Consider the following 24,791-nt stretch of genomic DNA (forward strand, 5'->3'; position numbering starts at 1 on the left):
CCTTATTTACACTTCGGATAGTGTCTTGAATGCACGAACAAAACGCCGCTATTTGGATATAACTATGGATTATTTTGAACCAAACCAACATTTGTTATTGAAGTAGAAGTCCTGGGAGTGCATTCTGACGAAGAACAGCAAAGGTAATAACATTTTTCTTATAGTAAATCTGACTTTGGTGAGGGCTAAACTTGGTGGGTGTCTAAATAGCTAGCCCTGTGATGCCGGGCTATCTACTTAGAATATTGCAAAATGTGCTTTCACCGAAAAGCTATTTTAAAATCGGACATAGCGAGTGCATAGAGGAGTTCTGTATCTATAATTCTTAAAATAATTGTTATGTTTTTTGTGAACGTTTATCGTGAGTAATTTAGTAAATTCACCGGAAGTTTGCGGGGGGTATGCTAGTTCTGAACGTCACATGCTAATGTAAAAAGCTGTTTTTTGATATAAATATGAACTTGATTGAACAAAACATGCATGTATTGTATAACATAATGTCCTAAGATTGTCATCTAGTGCTGCATTTAGCTGTGGTTTGGGTTTATGTGACATTATATGCTAGCTTGAAAAATGGGTGTCTGATTATTTCTGGCTGGGTACTCTGCTGACTTAATCTAATGTTTTGCTTTCGTTGTAAAGCCTTTTTGAAATCGGACAGTGTGGTTAGATTAACGAGAGTCTTGTCTTTAAAATGGTGTAAAATAGTCATATGTTTGAGAAATTGAAGTAATAGCATTTCTAAGGTATTTGAATATCGCGCCACAGGATTACACTGGCTGTTGAGTAGGTGGGACGCAAGCGTCCCACCTAGCCCATAGAGGTTAATGTTATTCCACTGTATTTGAATACCAAATGTTACCTTTTGAAGTACCTACACTTAGCAAGCAAGTAGCAAACCTACATAAGCTACTGGGGAACCCACGCCCACCTACTTTTTCCCACATGACACTATCGTAGTCCATGTGGGGTCAAACGACATCAGGAGGGCTAGCTTGGAACGTTTGAAAAATGGATTTTAAAAAACTGATTTTAGCATTAAATGACTCAAAAACGGCCAATAATTTCAGGTCCAGTACCATCGTTGGGCCGCGGGTGTGAAAGATTCAGCAGACTGCTGGCATTACACATCTGGCTAAAAGACTACTGTAGCTCTGCTGGAGTCACTTTTTTTGATAACTTTGACACCTTCTGGAAACAGAAGATACTCTACAGGAATGACTGAGTCCATCCAAATCATCTTGGCTCCTGAACACTGTCCACGCATTTCAAGGCTGTGTTGAAACAATGACTGGTAAATGATAAAAAAAGGTCTTTCTCACGTCGGCTACGGAGAGCGTGATCACACAGTCGTCCGGAACAGCTGATTCTCTCATGCATGCCTCGGTGTTGCTTGCTTCGAAGCGACTGCATGGCCAGGCATGACTACAGCACCATCATTAAGTTTACAGACGACACAACAGTGGTAGGCCTGATCACCGACAACGATTTAGCTAATCTGGTAGGCTCATGTCAGCTCGTGGCAGCTCGTGGCTGTGCTTCCCTTTGTAGTCTGTAATAGTTTGCAGGCCCTGCCACATCCGACGAGTATCGGAGCCAGTGTAGTACGATTCAATCTTAGTCCTGTATTGGCTCTTTGCCTGTTGGTTCATCGGAGGGCATAGCAGGGTTTCTTATAAGCTTCCGGGTTAGAGTCCCGCACCTTGAAAGTGGCAGCTCTACCCTTTAGCTCAGTGCGACTGTTGCCTGTAATCCATAGCTTCTGGTTGGGGTATGTATGTACAGTCACTGTGGAAACGATGTCCTCGATGCACTTATTGATAAAGCCAGTGACTGATGTGGTGTACTCCTCAATGCCATTGGAAGAATCCCGGAACATATTCCAGTCTGTGCTAGTAAAACAGTCCTGTAGTTTAGACTGAGTTTTACTTGTAAGCAGGAATCAGGAGGATAGAATTATGATCAGATTTGCTAAATAGAGGGCGGGGGAGAGCTTTGTACGCATCTCTGTGTGTGGAGTAAAGGTTACCTAGAATTTTTTTCCTCTGGTTGCACATTTTAACATGCTGATAGAAATGAGGTAAAACTGATTTAAGTTTCCCTGCATTAAAGTCCCCGGCCACTAGGAGCGCCACCTCTGGGTTAGATTTTGTGCACCAGCTGTTTTTTTTACAAATATACACAGACCCCCCCCCCCCCCCCCCCCCCTTCTTACCGGAGTGTGTTGTTCTATCTAGCCGGTGCAGCGTATATATCCCGCCAGCTGAAGGTTATCCATGTCGTCATTCAGCCACAATTCGGTGAAACAAAAGATATTACAGTTTTTGATGTCCTGTTGGTAGGATATTCGTGATCGTACCTCATCTAATTTATTGTCCAATGATTGTACATTGGCAAGTAATATTGATGGTAAGGGCAGATTTCCCAAACGCCGTCAGCAGATCCTTACGAGGCAACCCGCCCTGTGTCCTCTATACCTGCGTCTCTTTCTCTTGCCAATGACAGGGATTTTGGCCTTGTTGGGTGTCTGAAGTACATCCTGTGCATCGTGCTTGTTGAAGAAAACATATTTGTTTAATATGAGGTGAGTGATCGCTGTCCTGATATCCAGAAGCTCTTTTTTTGCCGTAAGATACGATGGCAGAATAAAGTGCAGCTCAAGTATTTGACATGTCTATTTGACCCAGGTCTGTTCAGTGTCCGAAAGTGAAAGTCATCAGAAAGGTTTCTGTTTGTTTCTCTCTCCAGGGAAACCCAAAGTGCTGGTTTCAAAAAGGTGTCCATTCAGGTAAAGCCATTGTGATCGGTGAACTTCTGACTGTTTGCATTAATCCGTTTTCATTATGCAATAAAATAATTGATGTTTTATAGTATACGTTTTTATTTTGTAAACGTAATATCATACAGTTGAAGTCGGAAGTTTACATACACTTAGGTTGGAGTCATTAAAATTCCTTTTTCAACCACTCCACAAATTTCTTGTTAACAAACTATAGTTTTGGCAAGTCGGTTAGGACATCTACTTTGTGCATGACACAAGTAAGCTTATTTCACTGTATCACAATTTCAGTGGGTCAGAAGTTTACATACACTAAGTTGACTGTGGCTTTAAACAGCTTGAAAAATTCCAGAAAATTATGTCATGGCTTTATAAGCTTCTGATAGGCTAATTGACATAATTTGAGTCAATTGGAGGTGTACCTGTGGATGTATTTCAAGGCCTACCTTCGAACTCAGTGCCTCTTTGCTTGACATGGGAAAATCAAAAGAAATCAGCCAAGACCTCAGAAAAAAAATTGTAGACCTCCACAAGTCTGGTTCATCCTTGGGAGCAATTTCCAAACGCCTGAAGGTACCACATTCATCTGTACAAACAATAAACACCATGGGACCACACAGCCATCATACCGCTCAGGAAGGAGATGCTTTCTGTCTCCTAGAGATGAATGTACTTTGGTGCGAAAAGTGCAAATCAATCCCAGAACAACAGCAAAGGACCTTGTGAAGATGCTGGAGGAAACAGGTACAAAAGTATCTATATTCACAGTAAAACGAGTCCTATATCGACATAACCTGAAAGACCAGTCAGCAAGGAAGAAGCCACTGCTCCAAACCCGCTATAAAAAAGCCAGACTATGGTTTGGAACTGCACATGGGGACAAAGATCGTACTTTTTGGAGAAATGTCCTCTGGTCTGATGAAACAAAAATAGAACTCTTTGTCATAATGACCATCGTTATGTTTGGAGGAAAAATGGGGAGGCTTGCAAGCCAAAGAACACCATCCCAACCGTGAAACACGGGGGTGGCAGCATCATGTTGTGGGGGTGCTTTGCTGCAGGAGGGACTGGTGCACTTCACAAAATAGATGGCATCATGAGAAGAAAAATTGTGGATGTATTGAAGCAACATCTCAAGACATCAGTCAGGAAGTTAAAGCTTGGTTGCAAATGGGTCTTTCAAATGGACAATGACCCCAAGCATACTTCCAATTTTGTGGCAAAATCGCTTAAGGACAACAAAGTCAAGGTATTGGAGTGGCCATCACAAAGCCCTGACCTCAATCCTATAGAAAATGTGTGGGCAGAACTTAAAAAGCGTGTGCGAGCAAGGAGGCCTACAAACCTGACTCAGTTACACCAGCTCTGTCAGGAGGAATGGGCCAAAATTCACCCAACTTATTGTGGGAAGCTTGTAGAAGGCTACACGAAACATTTGATCCAAGTTAAACAATTTAAAGGCAATTCTACCAAATATTAATTGCGTGTATGTAAACTTCTGACCCACTGGGAATGTGATGAAAGAAATAAAAGCTGAAATAAATCAGTCTCTCTATTATTATTCTGACAAGTCACATTCTTAAAATAAAGTGGTGATCCTAACTGACCCTTAGGTCAGGGAATTTTTACCAGGATTATATGTCAGGAATTGTGAAAAACTAAGTTTAAATGTATTTGGCTAAGGTGTATATAAACTTCCGACTTCAACTGTATGTACAATTTATTCTTCATTAGGTTGATGTGGAGGCGCAAAAAGAGGGGGGAAAACACATTACAGCCAAGCAAAGAAGGTAAGCTAAATACATAGCAATGTAACCTTCCCTCATAGCTAACATTAATGCATGAATGCAATGGTTTTGTTTTGCTGCTTTCTTCTTGTCCAAAGGGAGGAGAAGAAGGGGAAACAGGATCATTCTGAAACTCAGGAAGAAGAGGGAAAGACCGAGGAGATGCATGGTGCCTCCGCAGCCAATCAGAAAACCAAGAGTGGAGGAGGGGGAGGAGCCTCTCAGCAACCTCTTAAGAGACATCAAAAGGTGAGACATTTTCAAAGTTTTAAATTAACTAACTTAGTTGTAGTCCAATTCGACCAGAGATTGGTTCTAGTGCTGGCTAAGGTTGTCAGCTTTGCTGTCTTCGTGGTGGCGTTAGTTAGAATAAAATGCCCTTGAAAGTCAAGTTTTCATCTATGCTGTTGTTGAAATCCAGAACAAGCTGAAGAAAATAAAAGAGAAGTACAAAGACCAAGACGAAGAGGATCGGGAGCTGATGATGAAATTGTTGGGGGTGAGGAGTATGATGTTGAACTTTCCCTCATACTGTTGAAATGTCTGGATTACAAACTGGAACACAAATGAATAATATGAACATATCTGTATACCAAAAAATTTATAAAAACACATTGAATGAAAGGGAGTTTTTTTATGGCTGGTTACTGGTTACCAATAAAGCAGTACAGTACAGGAATTTATTGAAATCCCAAACCTTTTCCGTCTGCAGTCTGCTGGCTCCACTAAGGAAGAGAAGCCTAAGAAGGGCAAGAAGGGGAAGGGCAAAGACGAGGTGTTGAGAAAAGCACTCCAGAAGCAAGCCCAGAGACCCCGTCCTCAGGAGGTCATCTTAAAGAAACCAGAAGGGGAAGAGGAGGGTCTGGCTGGGGAGGAGGGGGCAGCACCTGAACAGGATGACAAGGTAAAAAAAACAAGTCAAACTGCTCCATGTCTGTTCAGTGTCCGAAAGTGCAACAATCATCAGGAAGGTTTTTGTTTTTCTCTCTCCAGGGAACACGCAAATACTCTTAAAATGAATGATTCCTTCCTCAAAGTAATCACTAACAGGTTTCCATTGACCTGAGGTTTATTAGACAAAAATAATGTCCCAAAATTGTGATTTTTGTATTTTATTTTTACCTTTCTTTAACTAGCCAAGTCAGTTAAGAACACATTCTTATTTTCAGTGACGGCCTAGGAACAGCTCGGGCATTCGATCTTGCAACCTTTCGGTTACTAGTCTAACCACTAGGCTACCTGCCGCCCCAATAGTATAATAGAAATAGTACAAAAGTATAATAGAAATGTTCTAAAGATCGATACTGCAAAATATATAAACGCAAAACACGCAACGATTTTACTGAGTTACAGTTCATAGAAGGAAATCAGTTCATAAAAGGAGAAATGCTCACTAACAGGGATATAAACAAATTTGTGCACAAAATTTGAGAGAAATAATATTTTTGTGCGTATGGAATATTTCCGCTCATGAAACATGGGACCAACCAACACTTCATCTTTTTTACATTTTTACCTGTTCGACGGGTGGATTTTTCTTTTGTCAAACTCTCTCTTATTGCAACAAATGATGATGGAAACGGTGTTTTTTGAATAATGATGATTGCTAAATCATTTTTGAAGGTTCGCGTGGCATGTGATATCACACAATTACAAAGCTTCACTCCACATTTAATTCTAAATGCCTACTGCTTTCTAAATCTACATTTTTCCACAAATTTTAGGACAAGGATTGTCTTGACTTTCAAGAATGCTTGAATTACTTCGCCTTGCTTTTCTGGTTGGCTGGATGCAAGTTTCACCATCCAATTATTTCAGATATACAGGAGTGCAAGTTTCACCATGGCACGGTGTGTGGTGTTATGATGGCACATGAGAAATATTAGTAAATTCTTGCATTCTATCCATCTGAGACATGAAACGGATAGGTGGGAGGGCATACAGGCTGCCTAAATGTATCATGGAAACACTTCATTTCTATTCGACACTAGGTTTTTGTGAAAAAGTGATTTCTTTTTTTGTTATGACGTCATTATGTCCAGCTGTTTTTGTCAACACAAGACTGTTAAGACTGGAAACGCACCGTAGAAGGCAATTGTCACATCTATTTTCTATGCAAACTGGCTAAATGTCGAGAAAAAAAAAATCGCTGGACAAGTTAATGGAAACGTAGCTACTGATCTAACATGACATAATTGGTGAAAGCAATGCCACGGAAAACTTGCACCAATCATCAATCCATTTGTCAGATCAGTGATTACATTAAGGAAGGAAGAATGCATTTTAAGAGTATTTGAACAGGGCCTCTGAATCCATGTTTGCTTGATCTAAGAACTGAAACAAAGGTGATTGAAGAAAAAGGGAGAAAGACTATTTATTTCTGTTGCAGGAAGGAGATGAACAGGACCAAGACAACCCTGGAGCAGAGGTGGGTTCTTCGAGATTACTGTATTACTGTTCAAACCTGGCTAGGAATAAAATAATGAAATCTTTTGTTGCAGTGCCAACATCCTTGTCTTATTGTGTCTCTCCATTGACTTCCCTAGGAAGCAGAGAAACTGCTGAATTCTCTGACGGGCCAACCACACCCAGAGGATGTACTGCTGTTCGCTGTGCCAGTCTGTGCCCCCTACACTGCCCTCTCCAACTACAAGTAAGGACAACATATCTACCTAGTTTTATAATATCTATGTAACGCCAGTAATGGCTACCATTGAAAGACCAAATCCTCCTACCATTCCATCGAAACCAACCTAACACCAATGTTGATTTACCCATATAGGGATATACTTATTCTGCTTCCATTTGCCATAGGAAATGGCTATGTTTTCAAAGTTAGCTGAACAACAGTGTTTCCCAATAGGCACAAGGTGAAGTTGACCCCAGGGACCCAGAAGAAAGGAAAAGGTAATATCAGAGCAGTTAACGTGTTATAAATGATAAGAGGGCGTCTGCTAGTGCTGAGCGATTAACCAATATTTCGGTTAATTTTCAGTTTTTAAACAACTAATTGATCCGACGTCGTTTCAATTTATTTGAATTCCATTTAGTTCATTTTTTTTTCTTCTGTGAGCTCAATCCGCACATTGCTGTTTCTCTAGAAATAAATCAGATCCAGCCTGAACTGTGTGAGGGAGTTGTAGTTTCCAACAGGTCAGAATTCTACATGCATACAACGTAGTAATTAACTCCAATGACCACAATCAATTGCACATCTACTTGTTTGGTTGGTTTCTTTTATGCCTGCTATGAAGAGGCAGAAGAATGCACGATCTTGAGGGGATATAGAGAGCAGCTGTCGCTTCGAGGAAAATACATGATTTAAGTGATTGTTGGTATTCAGCAGTCATAAAAGTATGCCTTATTTACTTTGGAAAAACTACAAAATTGTGATTTTATCAAACAGCATATGCAGCAGCTCTATAGAGATGACTTGGAATTAAATAAAAAGTCATAAAACAAATGTAATACACAACTGAAGTATTTTATTAAAGTGAATAAATTATGGTCCATAAGTGAGAGGCAGTAATGAGCAGTCAATACCTTCATGGGACTTTTATTAATTGTTTCAGCGTTCAACCCAAATCTTTTTATTTTTATGAACCAAAACAACCTCAAAAAGCACTAATCGCTCAGCACTTGCGTCTTTTAAGGTCCTTACTACTGAATAGTGTCTGTTCCAGGTGCATAGGAGTCAAAATAAGAATACTGGAAGAGGTGGAGACCCGCACAGTAACAAAAAAAGGAATAAATCCAAAACTGAGGCTTAAATGGATTTGTTACTTTTTTTGACAGTGTGCAGGTCTCCATCTCTTATTATAAATGATGACATGGCTGGGTCTTAGGAAATTCTGTATCTATCTATATTTTGTCCTCCCAGCTGCCCGCACTGCAGTATTCAGCTTCATGAAGGCCAGGGAGGCTTCGACCAGAGAGAAGGACCTGTTTCGCAGTGTCAAGGTAAGGCGGATCCACATACCTGGATCGTGTTCATTAGGGTGCACCGTAGCAAAACAAGTTATTTTTATTGGACAGAGTTCAGATAGTACCTCCCCCATTTTGAGACTACTGAACGGCAGGTAGCCTAGTAACCAAAAGGTTGCTGGTTCGAACCCCCTTGAGTTATTTCTATAACATGCCGGTCCAGACAAAATCTTTTGATTTCACATTGAGAAACCCCAAACAGCTAATCACTTCCAAAAAATATGAACAAAGGCTCCAAATATGTCCTTTTAGAAACAGTGAAGCTCTCAGTATAGTGATGCAGGACACATGAAATTGTGTCATTCAAAACTTTATCCACAGCATGAGTAAATTAGGAATACAAAGCTACAGACAGTTGTAGAATCTATGCCAAGGGGCGTGGTGGCCAACGCCCTATGATGACACGTAAGTTAGTGTTTCCTTTACTTTGGCATTTAACTAGCAGCAGGCTACACGGCGAATTGAACAGCTGGACAGGGAAAGTAAGAGTCGCGCAAAAGGGAATATAACATTGCCTACAACATCTAAAGACTTGGATCACTATACTGAGAGCTTTGCCATTTCTAAACAGATGTTTTTGGAGTGCCCAAATACTACACAATGAGCAAGTGATTTTGCTGAAAGGTGTCTAACCTGCCATTTACACAATCAATTTGACATTCTGGGATATGTAAGTGTCTATTACTTGATATGAATGACTGCATAGCCACTTAGCACAAAACAACAACCACCCTTTTCTCATTTCAGGATACAGATTTAGCAAGAAACATCCCAGGCAAAGTTAAAGTATCAGCACCTAACCTAATGGCAGCCAAGAAGAAATAGACCTATACAATTTAGTCGACATGGACTTTCTTCACGAAACAATGAGTTAACCCCACCCTTAATAGGACTATGATGTCTGCAATTGGATGACAGGAGAAGCTTGTGCACTGAAGCATTCATTTTCCTGGATCTTTACTTTCTTCAAGATGACATGGGGAGGGGGAAAGCAATGCAAAAATGTCAGAACAAAATCTGATTTGACATTTATTTTTTCTTGATTCAAAATTAAGGTTTTTATAATGAAACTTGTGCAAATAATACAAAATGAGTAACTTTGTGGTAACTGGTATTATTACCTGATTAAAAAGACAAAATACTACACGTGCCTCTTCTGACTAACATGGTCAAAGGTATAACACCTTTCCAGCAGGACTGAACATGGTGTTTTCAAACACTGGCATGACAAATTCACACAAGGATAATGAACATTGCCATGCTTGCTGACTGGCCAACACCACTCCCATCAAAAGCCTACTTTTTTCCCCCACTAAATTAATTACACTCGTGACAAGTTGGGTTGAGCCGTCCTCTTTGTTCAGCTAGCACCAAGGCCATGGCTGTCCACACACACCCCGGCATCCCATAGAATGTGGTGATATATGCCTCATGACCCCAGTGCGTTGATGCCTCCCATCCTCTGTTTGAGTCTGTGTAGCAGGTGTTTAGGCAGGCAGTCCCATGATGCAGCCAGCAACTCTCTGTGCTGCAATGCTGCTTCCATACAGAACCTAGAGAGGGGGGGACAATCAGGCACCACTTAAGCAAGTTTTACATTGACTAGAAGATGTATCAGAGCTGACGTGTTCATTAGGCACCAAACGGACTCACTACTGAACCTTTGTTGCATGCCCTCCCTAATAAACAAAACCCAGTAGTTAGGGCCATGCTTTTGTGTCTGGGTTCAGGGTTGTTTCTCTACTCACCAGACAAGTGACTTGGGTTGAACCATGAACACCAGCAACTCTTTGCTGTGAGCCTGTTAAAGGCAATTGACATACCTTTATTTAAACCATACTTGGTAGTAAACCTGGTTATCAATCAGTTTTAATTTTAAGTGACACTTGTGCCAGACACCAAGAAGGTGTGGTCTCACTGTACTCACTGCTCGCTGATGGGACAGCAGGTTATTGGCACAACCGCCAAACACAAACACCTCCCCATCAGGACCGGAACAGGCCGTGTGCCAGAGCCTGACCCAAAAAAGAAGTAAATCACCATTGACTCACATGACTATGGACACACACACAGACAGTGAAACAAGCAGCTCCTATTCATTACCACTAATTGGTTTCTCTCTTGTGATATTACCTGGGGCTCTGTGTATGATTGTGCTTGTACTGCTGCCACTCGTTCTTGCTGACGCAGTACAGCCAAGCGTCACCTGTATATATTACAAATGGATGGAGGAATAAAAACATTTGGTCATGCCATGGACTCAAGGAAAATGGACAAGGAAGTATTCTTCACTCACTCAGTGTCTCTCTATATGTTGTGAAGCCTCCGAACAGGAAGATGTGATCAGGTGACACGGGGGTGAGGGAGTGCCATGAGCGTCCCACAGGACCCTGCTGAGGAACACTCCTGTAGAGGGGCGAGGGGAAATAGGACCGGGGTAAAGGGTTAGTCCCATAAAGGTGAACAGAGGTACTTCCATGGGTTAGAGCACATCCTCCTCCCATAAAAATGGTGTTTAATGCTATAACATGCATGAAGACATTTTGGATGAGGACCCCATCTCATACATTTCATGCCACTCCCAAGAATCCATGTCGATGTAGTACAAGTCGTTCAGGCGGTAATCCTGTTGTAAAAGAGGAAGCATCAAACATTTAGAATACAAGATCCTTTATGTAATAAGTCATAGAAATGAACATGGTCAACATCTGTATCTACAGGCCAGTGATACCATTTCACATTAGACAGTGTGACCGTAATCTCTTCAGAACATTCCTACTTACCCTGTAACGCCCCCCAAACACATAGCCTCGGTTTCCCACCTTGGCACAGGCATGTGCTGCCCGGGGAGATGGGGCATTACCCTTCAATAGAAAAGGGGAATGGAGAGGTGAGACTGGAGCTCCCATTGAAACAGATGTGCAAAATGGCTTCCAACACAGAAAGTTGTGACATGATTTAAGGGAATGCTGTTACCTTGGTGACTGGCTGGCTCCAGGTGGACACCTCCAGGTCCAGGATGTGAATGTGGTTGTTCCAGCCCCGCCCCGGATTATCTCCCTGTTACACCACACAGAGAAGGGGTTGTTTTCATTAGGGCATGCAAACATTTAACTACGGAACAAAAATGTGCGTTATCCAGGTTGTCCATCCCCGCTTCAGTAAAAAAAATGTTTGGTGCCTAATGAACACGACCAAGAACTTTACTATTATTGACAACTCCCTTTGCTGCAGACAGATACACTTAACAGACAATTTTCATACTGGTGTTAAAAGCAGCTGAAGGTTAAGGGTTGTGCAATTAATTGACCATACCATGAATGAAGTTTCATCGTATTCAAATGTCCCTCTGTGAGCTCCTTGTGCCATATATCCGTAGCCCCCGAAGAATACTAGCCTGTGAACAGCCAGCAGTTAATGGAGAAATGGTTTGAAGTGACAAATGCATCAAAGGTATTGGGAAGTTCAGTCAATTTTGTATGATCTTCTGTGTAGAATTTCTCTTGCGACCCCATAGCTTGGTAAACGCTGCTTTAGAGGTAATGAGATGGAGCAACTATAAGACCTATTATATAAACACACTGCCTGCCAACTCACCTATTCTTGTGAACCCAGCAGCCCAGTTTGTCCTTGCAGGATGGGGCCAGGCCCTTGAGATCCTTCATCTCCTCCCAGCAGAGGAGAGGTGTTCGGAGAGGGAGCCGAAAGACCTGAAGGGCAGACGGTATAAATGGAATAAGACTAGTCTCTTGTAACAGACATTAACATTTTAAAGGCCCAGTGCAGTCAAAATTCTGTTCTCCTGTATCATTGTACAACAAATGTAGCGATTAAAAGTTAAATGGGCTTCCATCGCAAAATGTTTTTTGCAGGTGCCCACTGGTATTGCTCTCCAGCCAACAGCTTTAACAGTACACTGTTGGCTAGAGCGCACGTATAGCCTACATGATGAGATTATTATTAAGGACAAAAGATCAAGATTTTTGTATTTGTCAAATGGCAGCCAAGCATCGATTAAGATCTCACCAGAATAAGAACCTCAATATTTATTGGAAAGGAGCATCAAGCTCATCACCTTGCACTTTCACCACTCTGAAGTTCATTCATTTCATCTGTAGCCTAATAAACTGCATGCTTTCCTGACGAGTCGTAGTGGGAGGACATGTCATCGCGTGACTCCAAGTTTACTTGTTATTATATCAATACTTACGCATAAAAGCATTTCCACCGACATTTCTCGCAAAATACATTTTACAAACACAAAAAGATCCCACCTAGCGCATTTAGTTTTGTCGACATTTGGGAAGTCCACCAAAAATGTTTGTTTCCATCATGCTGGTCATTACATGTTTTACTTAATTACTTTACTCTAAGGTTGGCTGGAAACCTGGTTACTGTAAAAAAGTGGGAAAAGGGTGTTATTGTGGAAAATACAATCTACATAGGGCCATCTGAATCAGCCTGTTTGCATGGGCAGGAGTTTTGGCTTTCCTGGTGATGTCACCAGGCCATAAATTGATTAATAGACCAATAACAAAGATTTCCAAACCTGTATCCCAATAACAGCTAGTATTAAGTTTTCCCCTTCCCACTCAGCCACAGTCCTTGCAAAATTCTTGCTTGAGAAATAATGGAAAACAATTACAGTAAGGTACTTAAGTTACCCAGAAATGATTTGACATCGATATAAATATGGCTGCATTGGGCCTTTAAGTCTGTTGGCAAACAGGCTTCTGAGGTAAGATAAGGATAAATGGATAAATCCTGCCATGGTGAATGTCCTGCTGTGGTGCTTAAAGGAGCAATCAGCAGTTGCCACATCCATTTGTGGACTTAATAAATTAATGATATGTACCCCATTGATGCTTTCAGAACTTATAAATGCCTCATGAACTTAGTTCAACTCTCATACCCCATCAGAAACCAAAATAAAAGCTTGTTTTACTCCAATGTTTAAACAAACACTATATAGCCTCAAACCAGGGTTAACACTATCATTTTGATATCATGGATGGTCAATCCTTGCATTCATAGCTCTCTCTATGAATTTGAGTGGTTACATTTTTCCAGACCCATCCCTCAGCTGTTTACCAAACCAGGGTTGGGGAGCCACTTTGTTATTGTTTCTACTGGGATTGTTGCTTTAAAGTGGGGGCAGGGATTTTAAATGGAAAATTCTGTAATTCTCTAATCATCACTGCTTACATGTGAAATAGTAGCATCGAAAGATACCCCAGTGTTGGTAGCATGCGGCACAAAATATTTCCAGTTTCTGGAAAGGGAGGGGCTGGGTACGGCTTTGGCAGAAAGGGAGGGGTGTGGACTTAATCATTTGCCCCTAGAATACTACTGCAAATACAGCAGTTGGCCAGCGTGCAAGAGAAATTTGGTTCTGTGTGCCGAAATTATACAAGACATAACACGCACACACACACACCCGGTTAGTGTTTCCTCTGGCATGGTGGCCTCCAAACAGATAGAGGACGCCGTCCACACACACTCCACAGCTGCCAGACATGGCGGCATGAAGGTTACCCCCCGCCATCTGCTTCTTCCTGCAAATACAGACAGATACAGTGCCTTCAGAAAGTATTCACACCCCTTGACTTTTACCACATTTTGTTGTGTTGTAGCCTGAATTTAAAATGGATTACATTTAGTTTTTGTGGCATTGGCCTACACACAATACCCCATAATGTCAAAGTGGAATTATGTTGAATTTTTTTTTTACAATTTAATAACAAAAAATAAAGCTGAATTGCCTTGAGTCAATAAGTAGTCAACTTATTTGTTATGGCAAGCCTAAATTTGTAAGTCGCTCTGGATAAGAGCGTCTGCTAAATGACTTAAATGTAAATGTAAATAAGTTCAGGAGTAAAAATGTGCTTAGCAAGTCATAAGTTGCATGGACACTGTGTACAATAATAGTGTTTAACATTCTTTTTTAATGACTACCTCATTGCTACCCCACACATACAAGTATCTGTAAGGTCCCTCAGTTGAGCAGTACATTTCAAACACAGAAGACCAGGGAGGTTTTCCAGGGATATTCAATATCTTATTTTTTTTACCCATCTACCTATAGGTTGCCGTCTTTGGGTAGATGGGTAAAAAGAATAACGGGTATTGAATATCCCTTTGAGCATGGTGAATTTATTAATTACACTTTTGATGGTGTATCAATACACCCAGTCACTACAAAGATACAGGCGTACTTCCTGCCGGAGAGGAAGGAAACTGTAGGGATTTCACTGAGGTCAATGGTGACTAAAGCAGTTAAGAGTTTAATAGCTGTGATAGGAGAAAACGGAGGATGGATCAACAACATTGTAGCTACTCCACAATACTATAACCTAATTGACTGAGTGAAAAGAAGGAAGCCTGTACAGAATATAAATATTCCAAAAATATGCATCATGTTTGCAATAAGGCAGTAAAGTAAAACAGCCCAAAATGAAATGAAAGTCCTGAATACAAAGTGTTATTTGGGGCAAATCCTACACATCATCACTGAGTACCACGCTTCATTTTCAAGCGTGGTGGTGGCTGCATCGGCAAGGATTCCAGAGTTTAAGATAAACGGAATAGCACTAAGTACAGGCAAAATCCTTGAGGAAAACCTGGTTCAGTCTGTCTTCCAACCGATACTGGGAGACAAATTCACCTTTCAGCAGGACTATACCCTAAAACACAAGGCCAAATATACACTGGAGTCACTTACCAAGACGACATTGAATATTCCTGAGTGGCCTAGTTATAGCTTTGATTTAAAATTGGCTGGGAAATCTATGGCAAGACTTAAATGGCTGTCTAGTAATGATCAACAACCAACTTCACAGAGCTTGAAGAATTTCTTTAATAGTTTGCAAATATTGTACAATCCAGGTGTGCAAAGCTCTTAAGACTTACCCAGAAAGACTCATAGCTGTAGTCGCTGCCAAAGGTGATTTTAACATGCATTGACTCAGGGGTGTGAATACTTATATAAATCAGATATCTGTTTCTAAAAACGTGTTCGCTTTGTCATTATTGGGTATTGAGTTTTAGTCTAATCCATTTTGTATTCAGGCTGTAACAACAAAATGTTGAATAAGTCAAGTGATATGAATACTTTCTGAAGGCACTGTATAAGGTCTGGTCAAAAGTTGTGCACAATATAGTGAATAGGGTGCCATTTGATTTGTGACAACCTAGATTTCACAGCTAGACACATAACTACAAACAAAATTAAGTTAAAATCCTTATTACCATCGTTCTGTCTCCATGTTGTATATCCAGATTTCATTCCTTGGTAAGTACAAGTCAATGAAGCCAGTAGTCTGGGAATTCTAGTGAGAAGACAAACAAGAGGGAAGTCAATGGAATTACAAGAATCTTGACACCGTTTTTAGTCCACTTGACCCATGTCACACTTTCCCTGGTAATAGATAACAGTAAAACGCCAGACAAAATGTTTAGGAAGGTCAAAGTTGACACCAAATCTCCCAGTAAAAATTATGGTTAAAGACTGATTGGAATGGTATAGTTCAGAATTATATTATTTAGATACACTATAAACAAACGTCTTAATAAATATTACTGTTCATCTGACAGCAAATTCTGAATGTCTGTCAGTCATACTTGCTTACCTTATATCCTCCCCAAACATACATGCAGTGGCCATCCACCACTGCTATGTGGCCACTGCGCTCAGCTGGCTGGTCCAACTCAAAGGGCTCTTCAGTGTCCAGAAGAACTGCATCCTCATCGAGTTCATCAGCCTCGTCCACCACCCAGTCAAATTCTCTCTCCTCTTCATCTCTCTCGGACTCCTCGTCTTCCTCCTCAACAGGCAAGCGGTCAGCAATGTCCTCCATTTCTGCCATGATCACCTGGATGGGAGAAGAGGGCTACATAGTTTTGCATGCCAAGGATTTTGAGTAAGAGAGTATAAGGGTTATTGGAGCGATAGACATTCACTGTAGTTAAGAATTCCCATCCCCAACATGGGACTATAAGCAGCTAGCTCAACTACACACACACACACCAGGTTATTAGGTACACTCATCTACACTGAACAAAAATATGAACACATGTTAGGGGTTGGTTTCATGTTTCATGAGCTGAAATACGATATCCCAGAAATGTTCCATATGCACAAAAAGCTTATTTCCCTCTAATTGTGTGCACAAATTTATTTACATCCCTGTTAGTGAGCATTTCTCCTTCGCCAAGATAATCCATCCACCTGACAGGTATGGCATATCAAGAAGCTGATTAAAACGGCAAGATCATTACACAAGAGCACCATTTCTCAACCGTTACATTAATTTCTCTCAAACTTCGGTTTAGAGAATTTGGCAATACATCCAACCGGCCTCACAACCGCAGACCACATGTATGGCATTGTGTGGGCGAGCGGTTTGCTGATGTAAATGTTGTGAACAGAGTGCCCCATGGTGGCGGTGGGGTTATGGTATGGGAAGGCATAAGCTACGGACTACAAACACAATTGCATTTTATCTATGTCAATTTGAATGCACAGAGATAACGTGACAAGATTCTGAGGCCCATTGTCGTGCTATTAATTCGCCGCCATCATAATGCATGGCCCCATATCGCAAGGATCTGTACACAATTCCTGGAACATGAAAATGTCCCTGTGCTTCCACAGCCTGCATACTCAGACCTGTTCCCCAATGAGCAATGTTTGGAATGCTCTGGATAGACATATACGACAGCGTGTTTCAATTTCTGCCAATATCCAGCAACATCGCACAGCCATTGAGGAGTGGGACAACATTCCACAGGCCACAATCAACAGCCTGATCAACTCTATGCAAAGGAGATGTGTGTCGCGCTGCATGAGGCCCCCATAGTCAGTATCAAACCAGATACTAGAGGTCGACCGATTATGATTTTTCAACGACGATGCCGATTATTGGGGGACCAAATAAAGCCGATATCGATTAATCGCCCGATTTTATTTTTTATTTATTTATTTGTAATAATGATAATTACAACAATACTGAATGAACACTTATTTTAACTTAATATAATACATCAATAAAATCAATTTAGTCTCAAATAAATAATGAAACATGTTCAATTTGGTTTAAATAATGCAAAACAAAGTGTTGGAGAATAAAGTAAAAGTGCAATATGTGCCATGTAAAAAAGCTAAGGTTTAAGTTCCTTCCTCAGAACATTTGAAAGCTGGTGGTTCCTTTTAACATGAGTCTTCAATATTCCCAGGTAAGTTTTAGGTTGTAGTTATAGGAATTATAGGACTATTTCTCTCTATACGATTTGTATTTCATATACCTTTGACTTTAGGATGTTCTTATAGGCACTTTAGTATTGCCAGTGTAACAGTATAGCTTCCGTCCCTCTCCTCGCTCCTATCTGGGCTCAAACCAGGAACACATCGACAACAGCCACCCCCGAAGCAGCGTTACCCATGTAGAGGAAGGGGAAACAACTACTCCAAGTCTCAGAGCGAGTGACGTTTGAAACGCTATTAGCGCGCACCCCGCTAACTAGCTAGCCATTTCACATCGGTTACACCAGCCTAATCTTGGGAGTTGATAGGCTTGAAGGGGGGGGGGGGGGGGGGGGGGGGGGGGGTATAATTTGTGGAACGTTCCAACAGGAATTTGTTCCAAAAAATGTAAAGTAAAAGGTTGCCAACCAACAACGCATACAAAGTAGCAACGAATACAAACCTAGCAAACTAGCTGCCGAATAGGCATCAACTCACCACGTAGCTTATTCTTAATGTTTGTCCATAGGCAACCAGTGTGAGGACAGACATTTTTCGGAATAAACGTGATGAGTGAAAAACGCAATGAAATAGACCACTCCCTACCCGGTATCTTATTCTGCTGCTATACAACTTTGTTTTTTGGAAAACTTGTTATTTACGAAGTTTTTGGAATAGATTCCTGTTGGAACGTTCCAGAAATTATACCCACCCGGGTTGAAGTCATAAACAGCGCAATGCTTGAAGCACAGCGAAGGGCTGCTGGCAAAACGCACGAAAGTGCTGTCTGAATGAATGCTTACGAGCCTGCTGCTGCCTACCACCACTCAGTCAGACTGCTCTATCAAATCATAGAATTAATTATAACATAAACACACAGAAATACGAGCCTTAGGTCATTAATATGGTCGAATCCTGAAACACTACGTTTTTTTCTTTTTTTCTTTCAGTGAAATACGGAACCGTTCCGTATTTTATCTAGCCAGGTGGCCCAAACTGTTGCATATACCCTGACTCTGCCTGCAATGAATGCTAGAGATGTGACACAATTTCATGTTAGCAGGCAATATTAACTAAATATGCAGGTTTAAAAAGACACTGCTCAAAAAAAAGGGAACACTTAAACAACACAATGTAACTCCAAGTCAATCACACTTCTGTGAAATCAAACCGTCCACTTAGGAAGCAACACTGATTGACAATATTTCACATGCTGTTGTGCAAATGGAATAGACAGGTGGAAATTATAGGCAATTAGCAAGACACCCCCAATAAAGGAGTGGTTCTGCAGGTGGGGACCACAGACCACTTCTCAGTTCCTAAGCTTCCTGGCTGATGTTTTGGTCACTTTTGAATGCTGGCGGTGCTTTCACTCTAGTGGTAGCATGAGACGGAGTCTACAACCCACACAAGTGGCTCAGGTAGTGCAGCTCATCCAGGATGGCACATCAATGCGAGCTGTGGCAAGAAGGTTTGCTGTGTCTGTCAGCGTAGTGTCCAGAGCATGGAGGCGCTACCAGGAGACAGGCCAGTACATCAGGAGATGTGGAGGAGGCCGTAGGAGGGCAACAACCCAGCAGCAGGACCGCTACCTCTGCCTTTGTGCAAGGAGGAGCAGGAGAAGCACTGCCAGAGCCCTGCAAAATGACCTCCAGCAGGCCACAAATGTGCATGTGTCTGCCCATGAGGGTGGTATGAGGGCCTGACGTCCAAAGGTGGGGATTGTGCTTACAGCCCAACACCGTGCAGGACGTTTGGCAAATTCGCCACTGGCGCCCTGTGCTCTTCACAGATGAAAGCAGGTTCACACTGAGCACGTAACAGACGTGACAGAGTCTGGAGACGCCGTGGAGAACGTTCTGCTGCCTGCCACATCCTCCAGCATGACCGGTTTGGCGGTGGGTCAGTCATGGTGTGGGGTGGCATTTCTTTGGGGGGGCCGCACAGCCCTCCATGTGCTCGCCAGAGGTAGCCTGACTGCCATTAGGTACCGAGATGAGATCCTCAGACCCCTTGTGAGACAATATGCTGGTGCGGTTGGCCCTGGGTTCCTCCTAATGCAAGACAATGCTAGACCTCATGTGGCTGGAGTGTGTCAGCAGTTCCTGCAAGAGGAAGGCATTGATGCTATGGACTGGCCCGCCCGTTCCCCAGACCTGAATCCAATTGAGCATATCTGGGACATCATGTCTCGCTCCATCCACCAACGCCACGTTGCACCACAGACTGTCCAGGAGTTGGCGGATGCTTTAGTCCAGGTCTGGGAGGAGATCCCTCAGGAGACCATCCGCCACCTCATCAGGAGCATGCCCAGGCATTGTAGGGAGATCATACAGGCACGTGGAGGCCACACACACTACTGAGCCTCATTTTGACTTGTTTTAAGGACATTACATCAAAGTTGGATCAGCCTGTAGTGTGGTTTTCCACTTTAATTTTGAGTGTGACTCCAAATCCAGACCTCCATGGGTTGATAAATTGGATTTCCATTGATTATTTTGTGTGATTTTGTGGTCAGCACATTCAACTATGTAAAGAAAAAAGTATTTAATAAGATTATTTCTTTCATTCAGATCTAGGATGTGTTGTTTAAGTGTTCCCTTTATTTTTTTGAGCTGTATACATACTTGTTTATTGATTTTAAAGAAAGGCATTGATGTTTATGGTTAGGTACATTGGTGCAACGACAGTGCTTTTTTTCGCAAATGTGCTTGTTAAATCAACACCCGTTTGGCGAAATAGGCTGTGATTCAATGATAAATTAACAGGCACCGCATCGATTATATGCAACGCAGGACACGTTAGATAAACTAGTAATATCAACCATGTGTAGTTAACTAGTGATTATGTTAAGATTGATAGTTTTTTATAAGATAAGTTTAATGCTAGCTAGCAACTTACCTTGGCTTCTTGCTGCCCTCGCGTAACAGGTAGTCAGCCTGCCATGCAGGCTCCTCGTGCATTGGATTGGATTAGTAACCGGAAGGTTGCAAAGTTAAATAAAGATGTATAAAAAAAATTAAAAATATCAGCAAATCGGTGGCCAAAAATACCGATTGTTATGAAAACTTGAAATCGTCCCTAATTAAAATCGGCCATTCCGATTAAATCGGTCGACCTCTACCAGATACTGACTTTTTTGGGGGGCATCTGTGACCAACAGATGCATATTTGTATTGCCAGTCATGTGAAATCCATAGATTAGGGCCTAATTAATTGATTTCAATTGACTGAATTCCTTATATGAACTAACTCAGCAAAATCTATGAAATTGTTGCATGTTACATTTATTTTTGTTCAGTATAGTACCGGGTTGGACCCCCTTTTGCCTCCAGAACAGGCCAAATTCTTATTGTTTTTAGCTGATAGGAGTGGAACCCAGCGTGGTCTGCTACTGCAATAGCCAAACCGTGACAATGCTCGACAAGTTGTGCATTCTGAGATGTTGTTCTACACACCACTGTTGTACTGTGCCATTATTTGTCTGTTTGTGGCCCGCCTGTTAGCTTGCACGATTCTTGCCATTCTCCTTCACCCACAGCACCACCGCTAACTGGATGTTTTTTGTTTGTCACCCATTCTTGGGAAACCCTAGACCTGTGGTCACCAACTGGTCAAATCTTCAAGCCATTCCTAGTCGATCACCAAACATTTCTGTAAAAAAAAAAAAAAAAAAGCATTGCAATTCCTTTTTTTTTTTTTTTTTATTCATTTCGTACCATGGGCGGTAGGTGCACTTGATTCTGAAGCCCTACAAGGCAAAGTGTTCCCATTTTGAACCATTTAATGTCTGAAGGTAGAACTCTGCCTACCCAGCAGGCCCAGAGAGCAAGTCAAGTCAAGTTCTGCCGGCCAATCAGATAGCTCAGATCAACTCATCTGCAGTTTCCTCGAGGCATAAACTGTAAAAAGAAGCCTCAAACGCACAGCAAAGTTGATACTGAGATTTCAAAAACATTACTAGAACTCAACGAATACAGCAAAGAGCTGCTGTTTTTATGAGTAAGTTCATGTTTAGGTTGTTATTCAGCACTGTCAACACTTTGTTCAACACTTTTATAAAGCCATAAAATGTGCGTTCTCCCTACTTCCGCTCACGCTAAAACCAGCACTGCAGCTGCAATGAATGAGTATAGCAAAGTGTTCCGATAAGCTTGCGTTGTTATTATTCGCGGCTTGTCTTTTTCAATAGAGTAATATTTAACTTTCTCTGATCATATGAGTAACGTTAGTTGGCGCATGAGGCAGAAATAATGCAGCGTGACTTGAGTTTCGCAATCAGCTGGAAGACTGTGTCCCCTTTTCTCAATGGAAGGAGGTTTGCGCAGGGACATTGAGTGGGCAGCCTCACCGCTGCTCCCTCCCTCCCCTCAGACTGACCATCAGATGCAGGCCATCAGTCCAGTAAAAAGGCACTCAGCTGTGCCTCCCAAGTTATACAAAAATTACCAGTGTGATCATATACCTACATTTTTTAAAATGTAATTTGAAAATGGTCTGAGAAGAACATTGGCGGGGAAATTCAAGCATAGACAAAATACACAAACATTGCTACAGAACTTTTAATTGGTTAACGTTTTTTGTTTTTTAAGGGTGTAGCTCAGCTTTAATATTGCAGATAAATTGTCGCTTCCATCAATGTAATTGTCGGCATCATTTCCAATCCCCCATATATATTGTTTTAATTGGTTAATGTTCCATAGGCTTACTTTAAGTCATGTTTAAATACATCTGAGAGGTAGATCTCTGCTTGCATTTTGACTCAAAGTGATCTCGACGTGCATGAAAAGCCCAGGAGGGTGGCTGTTTCTGAGATACTGGATCCGTCGTGCCTGGCACCAACGATCATACCTTGCTTAGGTCACTCGTTTTGCCTCTTCCAACGTTTAATCGAACAGTAACAATGCCTGCTTTATATAGCAAGCCACGGCCACCTGACTCACTGTCTGTAGGAGCGAACTATTTTCGTAAACTGTGCGGTGTACCTAAAACTGGCCAACAAATCCAGGTGTCACATCCGGCCATGATTGGGGGTCCCATTGGGAGGCGCACAATTGGCCCAGCGTCGTCCGGGTTTGACAGGGGCGGGCCATCATTGTAAATAAGAATGTGTTCTTAACTGACTTGCCTAGTTAAATAAAATGTGTATACATGCCTAAAGAGAAGATGCTTTACAATCGGAATTCTAAGAGATACAAATAATTCAGATTGCAAAATGTATTTATTTTTTGGTAATATATAGCTGTTACTGGGTAATACTTGGATTGTTAGGATTGTTATTGCCTGTTAACTAGTATGAACCTGCAAGTACTGTGTACCAACTGTGTACTGTGCCAGATCACAAAAACACTTGATCACCTGACAACTTTTTGCACCGTGGAGGATGGTTTGTTTACATGGTAACGCAAGACACGTTAGCTTTCATGCTATCATTGACATAATATAAATACGTAGCTCGTGTATAAAGACTAGTTTGCAGTAACCATCATTTTAAACATATTGCTTGTGCGAGACAACCAACGTAGCCTAGCTAGCTAACGCGTTAGAAAGCTTACAGAAACATGCGGACATGAACGTGCTAACTGGTTTGCCATATCAAATTTAACTGCGTTTAATGCATAAAACATTGAAAAAGGACAGATTCAACTTTGCAAAAATATGTCACTTACGTACAGGAGTTCAAATGACCCACGTCAGCGTGAAGCGTTGTTTTTGTCCAGTGATTACTGTGCAACATTTAGTTGAAGCCTGACCGGAAGCAGCCGAGAACATCTCATTTCCGCCATCTTTATGGGGTCAATATAATTTCATTTGTGCAAGAAGGATAGTAGCCAGGAGAGAAGCGTAATAAAAATATGATTTTATTGTCAAACATTCACCAGTCAAGTGAAAAAGAACAAAGTTGACAATTCAAGGAATGTGAACCATTATTCTCCATGATACAACAGGTAGTGTGAGGTGATAGACATATGACGTCTGGTTTAAAGTTTTAAAAACTTTGCAAGGTTAAACCTTTGTGTATTTTGATGTTAATGCTGTTATATTATGTATCTGCCAGTTCTGACTGCATTATTTTCACTGTCAAATCTAAGATGGCTGCCATTGTCATTTTGGTGGGCTATGTCCCTTTTAGAAATGGAGGAAGGCAAAGGCTGCTGGGACATGCCATCAGGGAAAGATGGAAGTGGATGATGAGTTCGAATCAAGCAGCGTGTCGAGCAAAGTTGGTGAAGACAAATGTTCTGAATGGACAACAGTAGTATTGAAAACTGGAATTGGAGTGGAGGATACATGTATGAATGATAATGAATCTCTTCTTGTTGGGATGCATATGTGGGAGACCCGTTTGAGGTGTAAAATTGTGAAGTATGCACTGGGAAAAGTGGTCTGTCAGACCAGGAGTGGTCTTATTTTGATTAATTGTATTTCTGAAGAACATAGGAAGATAGCAGTGAGCCTAAAAATAATCTGGACAAAATAAGTTTCGTGTTTTGAAAATTCGGGGTAGAACACCCATCAAAGGAGTCATCTCAGGGGTGACGATGGATGTTCAGGTTGAATCCCTAAAGAGAATTCCTGGTGTGGTTAGTGCCCGGCGTTTGACCCGCTGGGTGAATGGAGAAAAATAAGAAAGTATGTCGGTCCTGTTGACATGCTGTAAGAGCTTTTGTCTACAGACCATTGCAGTGTAAGAATTGTAAAGGATTTGGTCATGTTTCAAGTGCTTGCAGACATGGTATATTGAAGAACGGTGTGTGGAAGGATGACGGTGTTGCAATTGTGATAGGGGATCATGATCTTGAGTTCCTGGAGTGCCCTGTAAGGGTGAAGGAGAATGAGGTGGCAGAAGTTAGAGCGGTCATTCGATTCATCTATGCAGAGGAGATTTCAAAGTATTGAGAAAAGAAGTGACGTTAGTGAAGATATGGTAGTGGACGCACCACAGCCTGTAGTAAATGTTTGCTGCCAGTCAAAAGATACCCTGTGTGTTAAAGGTGGA

The 24,791-nt window shown here is 41.5% G+C and overlaps 2 protein-coding genes and 1 pseudogene across 6 annotated transcripts in view; 1 reads left to right on the forward strand and 2 right to left on the reverse strand.

Moving 5' to 3' along the window:
- Positions 1-9,694, forward strand: part of nemf (nuclear export mediator factor) — a 29,464-nt gene extending 19,770 nt beyond the window's left edge. The window contains exons 23-32 of one of the 2 annotated variants that reach the window (NM_001173635.1): positions 2,749-2,788; positions 4,514-4,569; positions 4,665-4,815; positions 4,988-5,065; positions 5,279-5,470; positions 6,956-6,994; positions 7,113-7,219; positions 7,430-7,473; positions 8,447-8,526; positions 9,298-9,694. In NM_001173635.1, the coding sequence (NP_001167106.1) occupies positions 2,749-2,788; positions 4,514-4,569; positions 4,665-4,815; positions 4,988-5,065; positions 5,279-5,470; positions 6,956-6,994; positions 7,113-7,219; positions 7,430-7,473; positions 8,447-8,526; positions 9,298-9,375 (865 nt within the window). In that variant the 3' untranslated portion in view covers positions 9,376-9,694. Of the gene's footprint in view, positions 1-2,748; positions 2,789-4,513; positions 4,570-4,664; positions 4,816-4,987; positions 5,066-5,278; positions 5,471-6,955; positions 6,995-7,112; positions 7,220-7,429; positions 7,474-8,446 lie in introns of both variants that reach the window. The other variant, XM_014209963.3, reaches the window with a different exon arrangement.
- On the reverse strand, positions 8,032-23,578 carry LOC106610633 (kelch domain-containing protein 2). 3 transcript variants are annotated; one of them, XM_082955592.1, is made up of 15 exons: positions 23,461-23,542; positions 21,250-21,445; positions 16,179-16,421; positions 15,799-15,878; positions 13,988-14,105; positions 12,148-12,260; positions 11,866-11,947; positions 11,527-11,610; positions 11,334-11,414; positions 11,118-11,176; positions 10,847-10,956; positions 10,684-10,756; positions 10,478-10,565; positions 10,299-10,351; positions 8,032-10,103 (listed from the first exon to the last, which is right to left on the reverse strand). In XM_082955592.1, the coding sequence occupies exons 3-15, from the start codon at positions 16,413-16,415 to the stop codon at positions 9,980-9,982; spliced, it is 1,302 nt and encodes a 433-aa protein (XP_082811718.1). In that variant the 5' UTR covers positions 16,416-16,421; positions 21,250-21,445; positions 23,461-23,542; the 3' UTR covers positions 8,032-9,979. The 3 variants fall into 3 exon arrangements, with proteins under 3 accessions (XP_082811718.1, XP_014065541.1, XP_014065540.1); XM_014210066.3 differs by lacking the exon at positions 21,250-21,445 and having other exon boundaries at positions 23,465-23,578; XM_014210065.3 differs by lacking the exon at positions 21,250-21,445 and having other exon boundaries at positions 23,461-23,573.
- Positions 23,579-23,636: 58 nt separating this feature from the next.
- Positions 23,637-24,791, reverse strand: part of LOC106610584 (DNA polymerase epsilon subunit 2-like) — a 29,651-nt pseudogene continuing 28,496 nt past the window's right edge. The window contains exon 17 of the transcript XR_014378934.1: positions 23,637-24,608. The product of XR_014378934.1 is annotated as a DNA polymerase epsilon subunit 2-like (transcript). The remainder of the gene's footprint in view (positions 24,609-24,791) is intronic.

Source organism: Salmo salar, chromosome 09 (assembly GCF_965601325.2).
Source record: "Salmo salar chromosome 09, fSalSal1, whole genome shotgun sequence".
Lineage (NCBI taxonomy): Eukaryota > Metazoa > Chordata > Actinopteri > Salmoniformes > Salmonidae > Salmo > Salmo salar.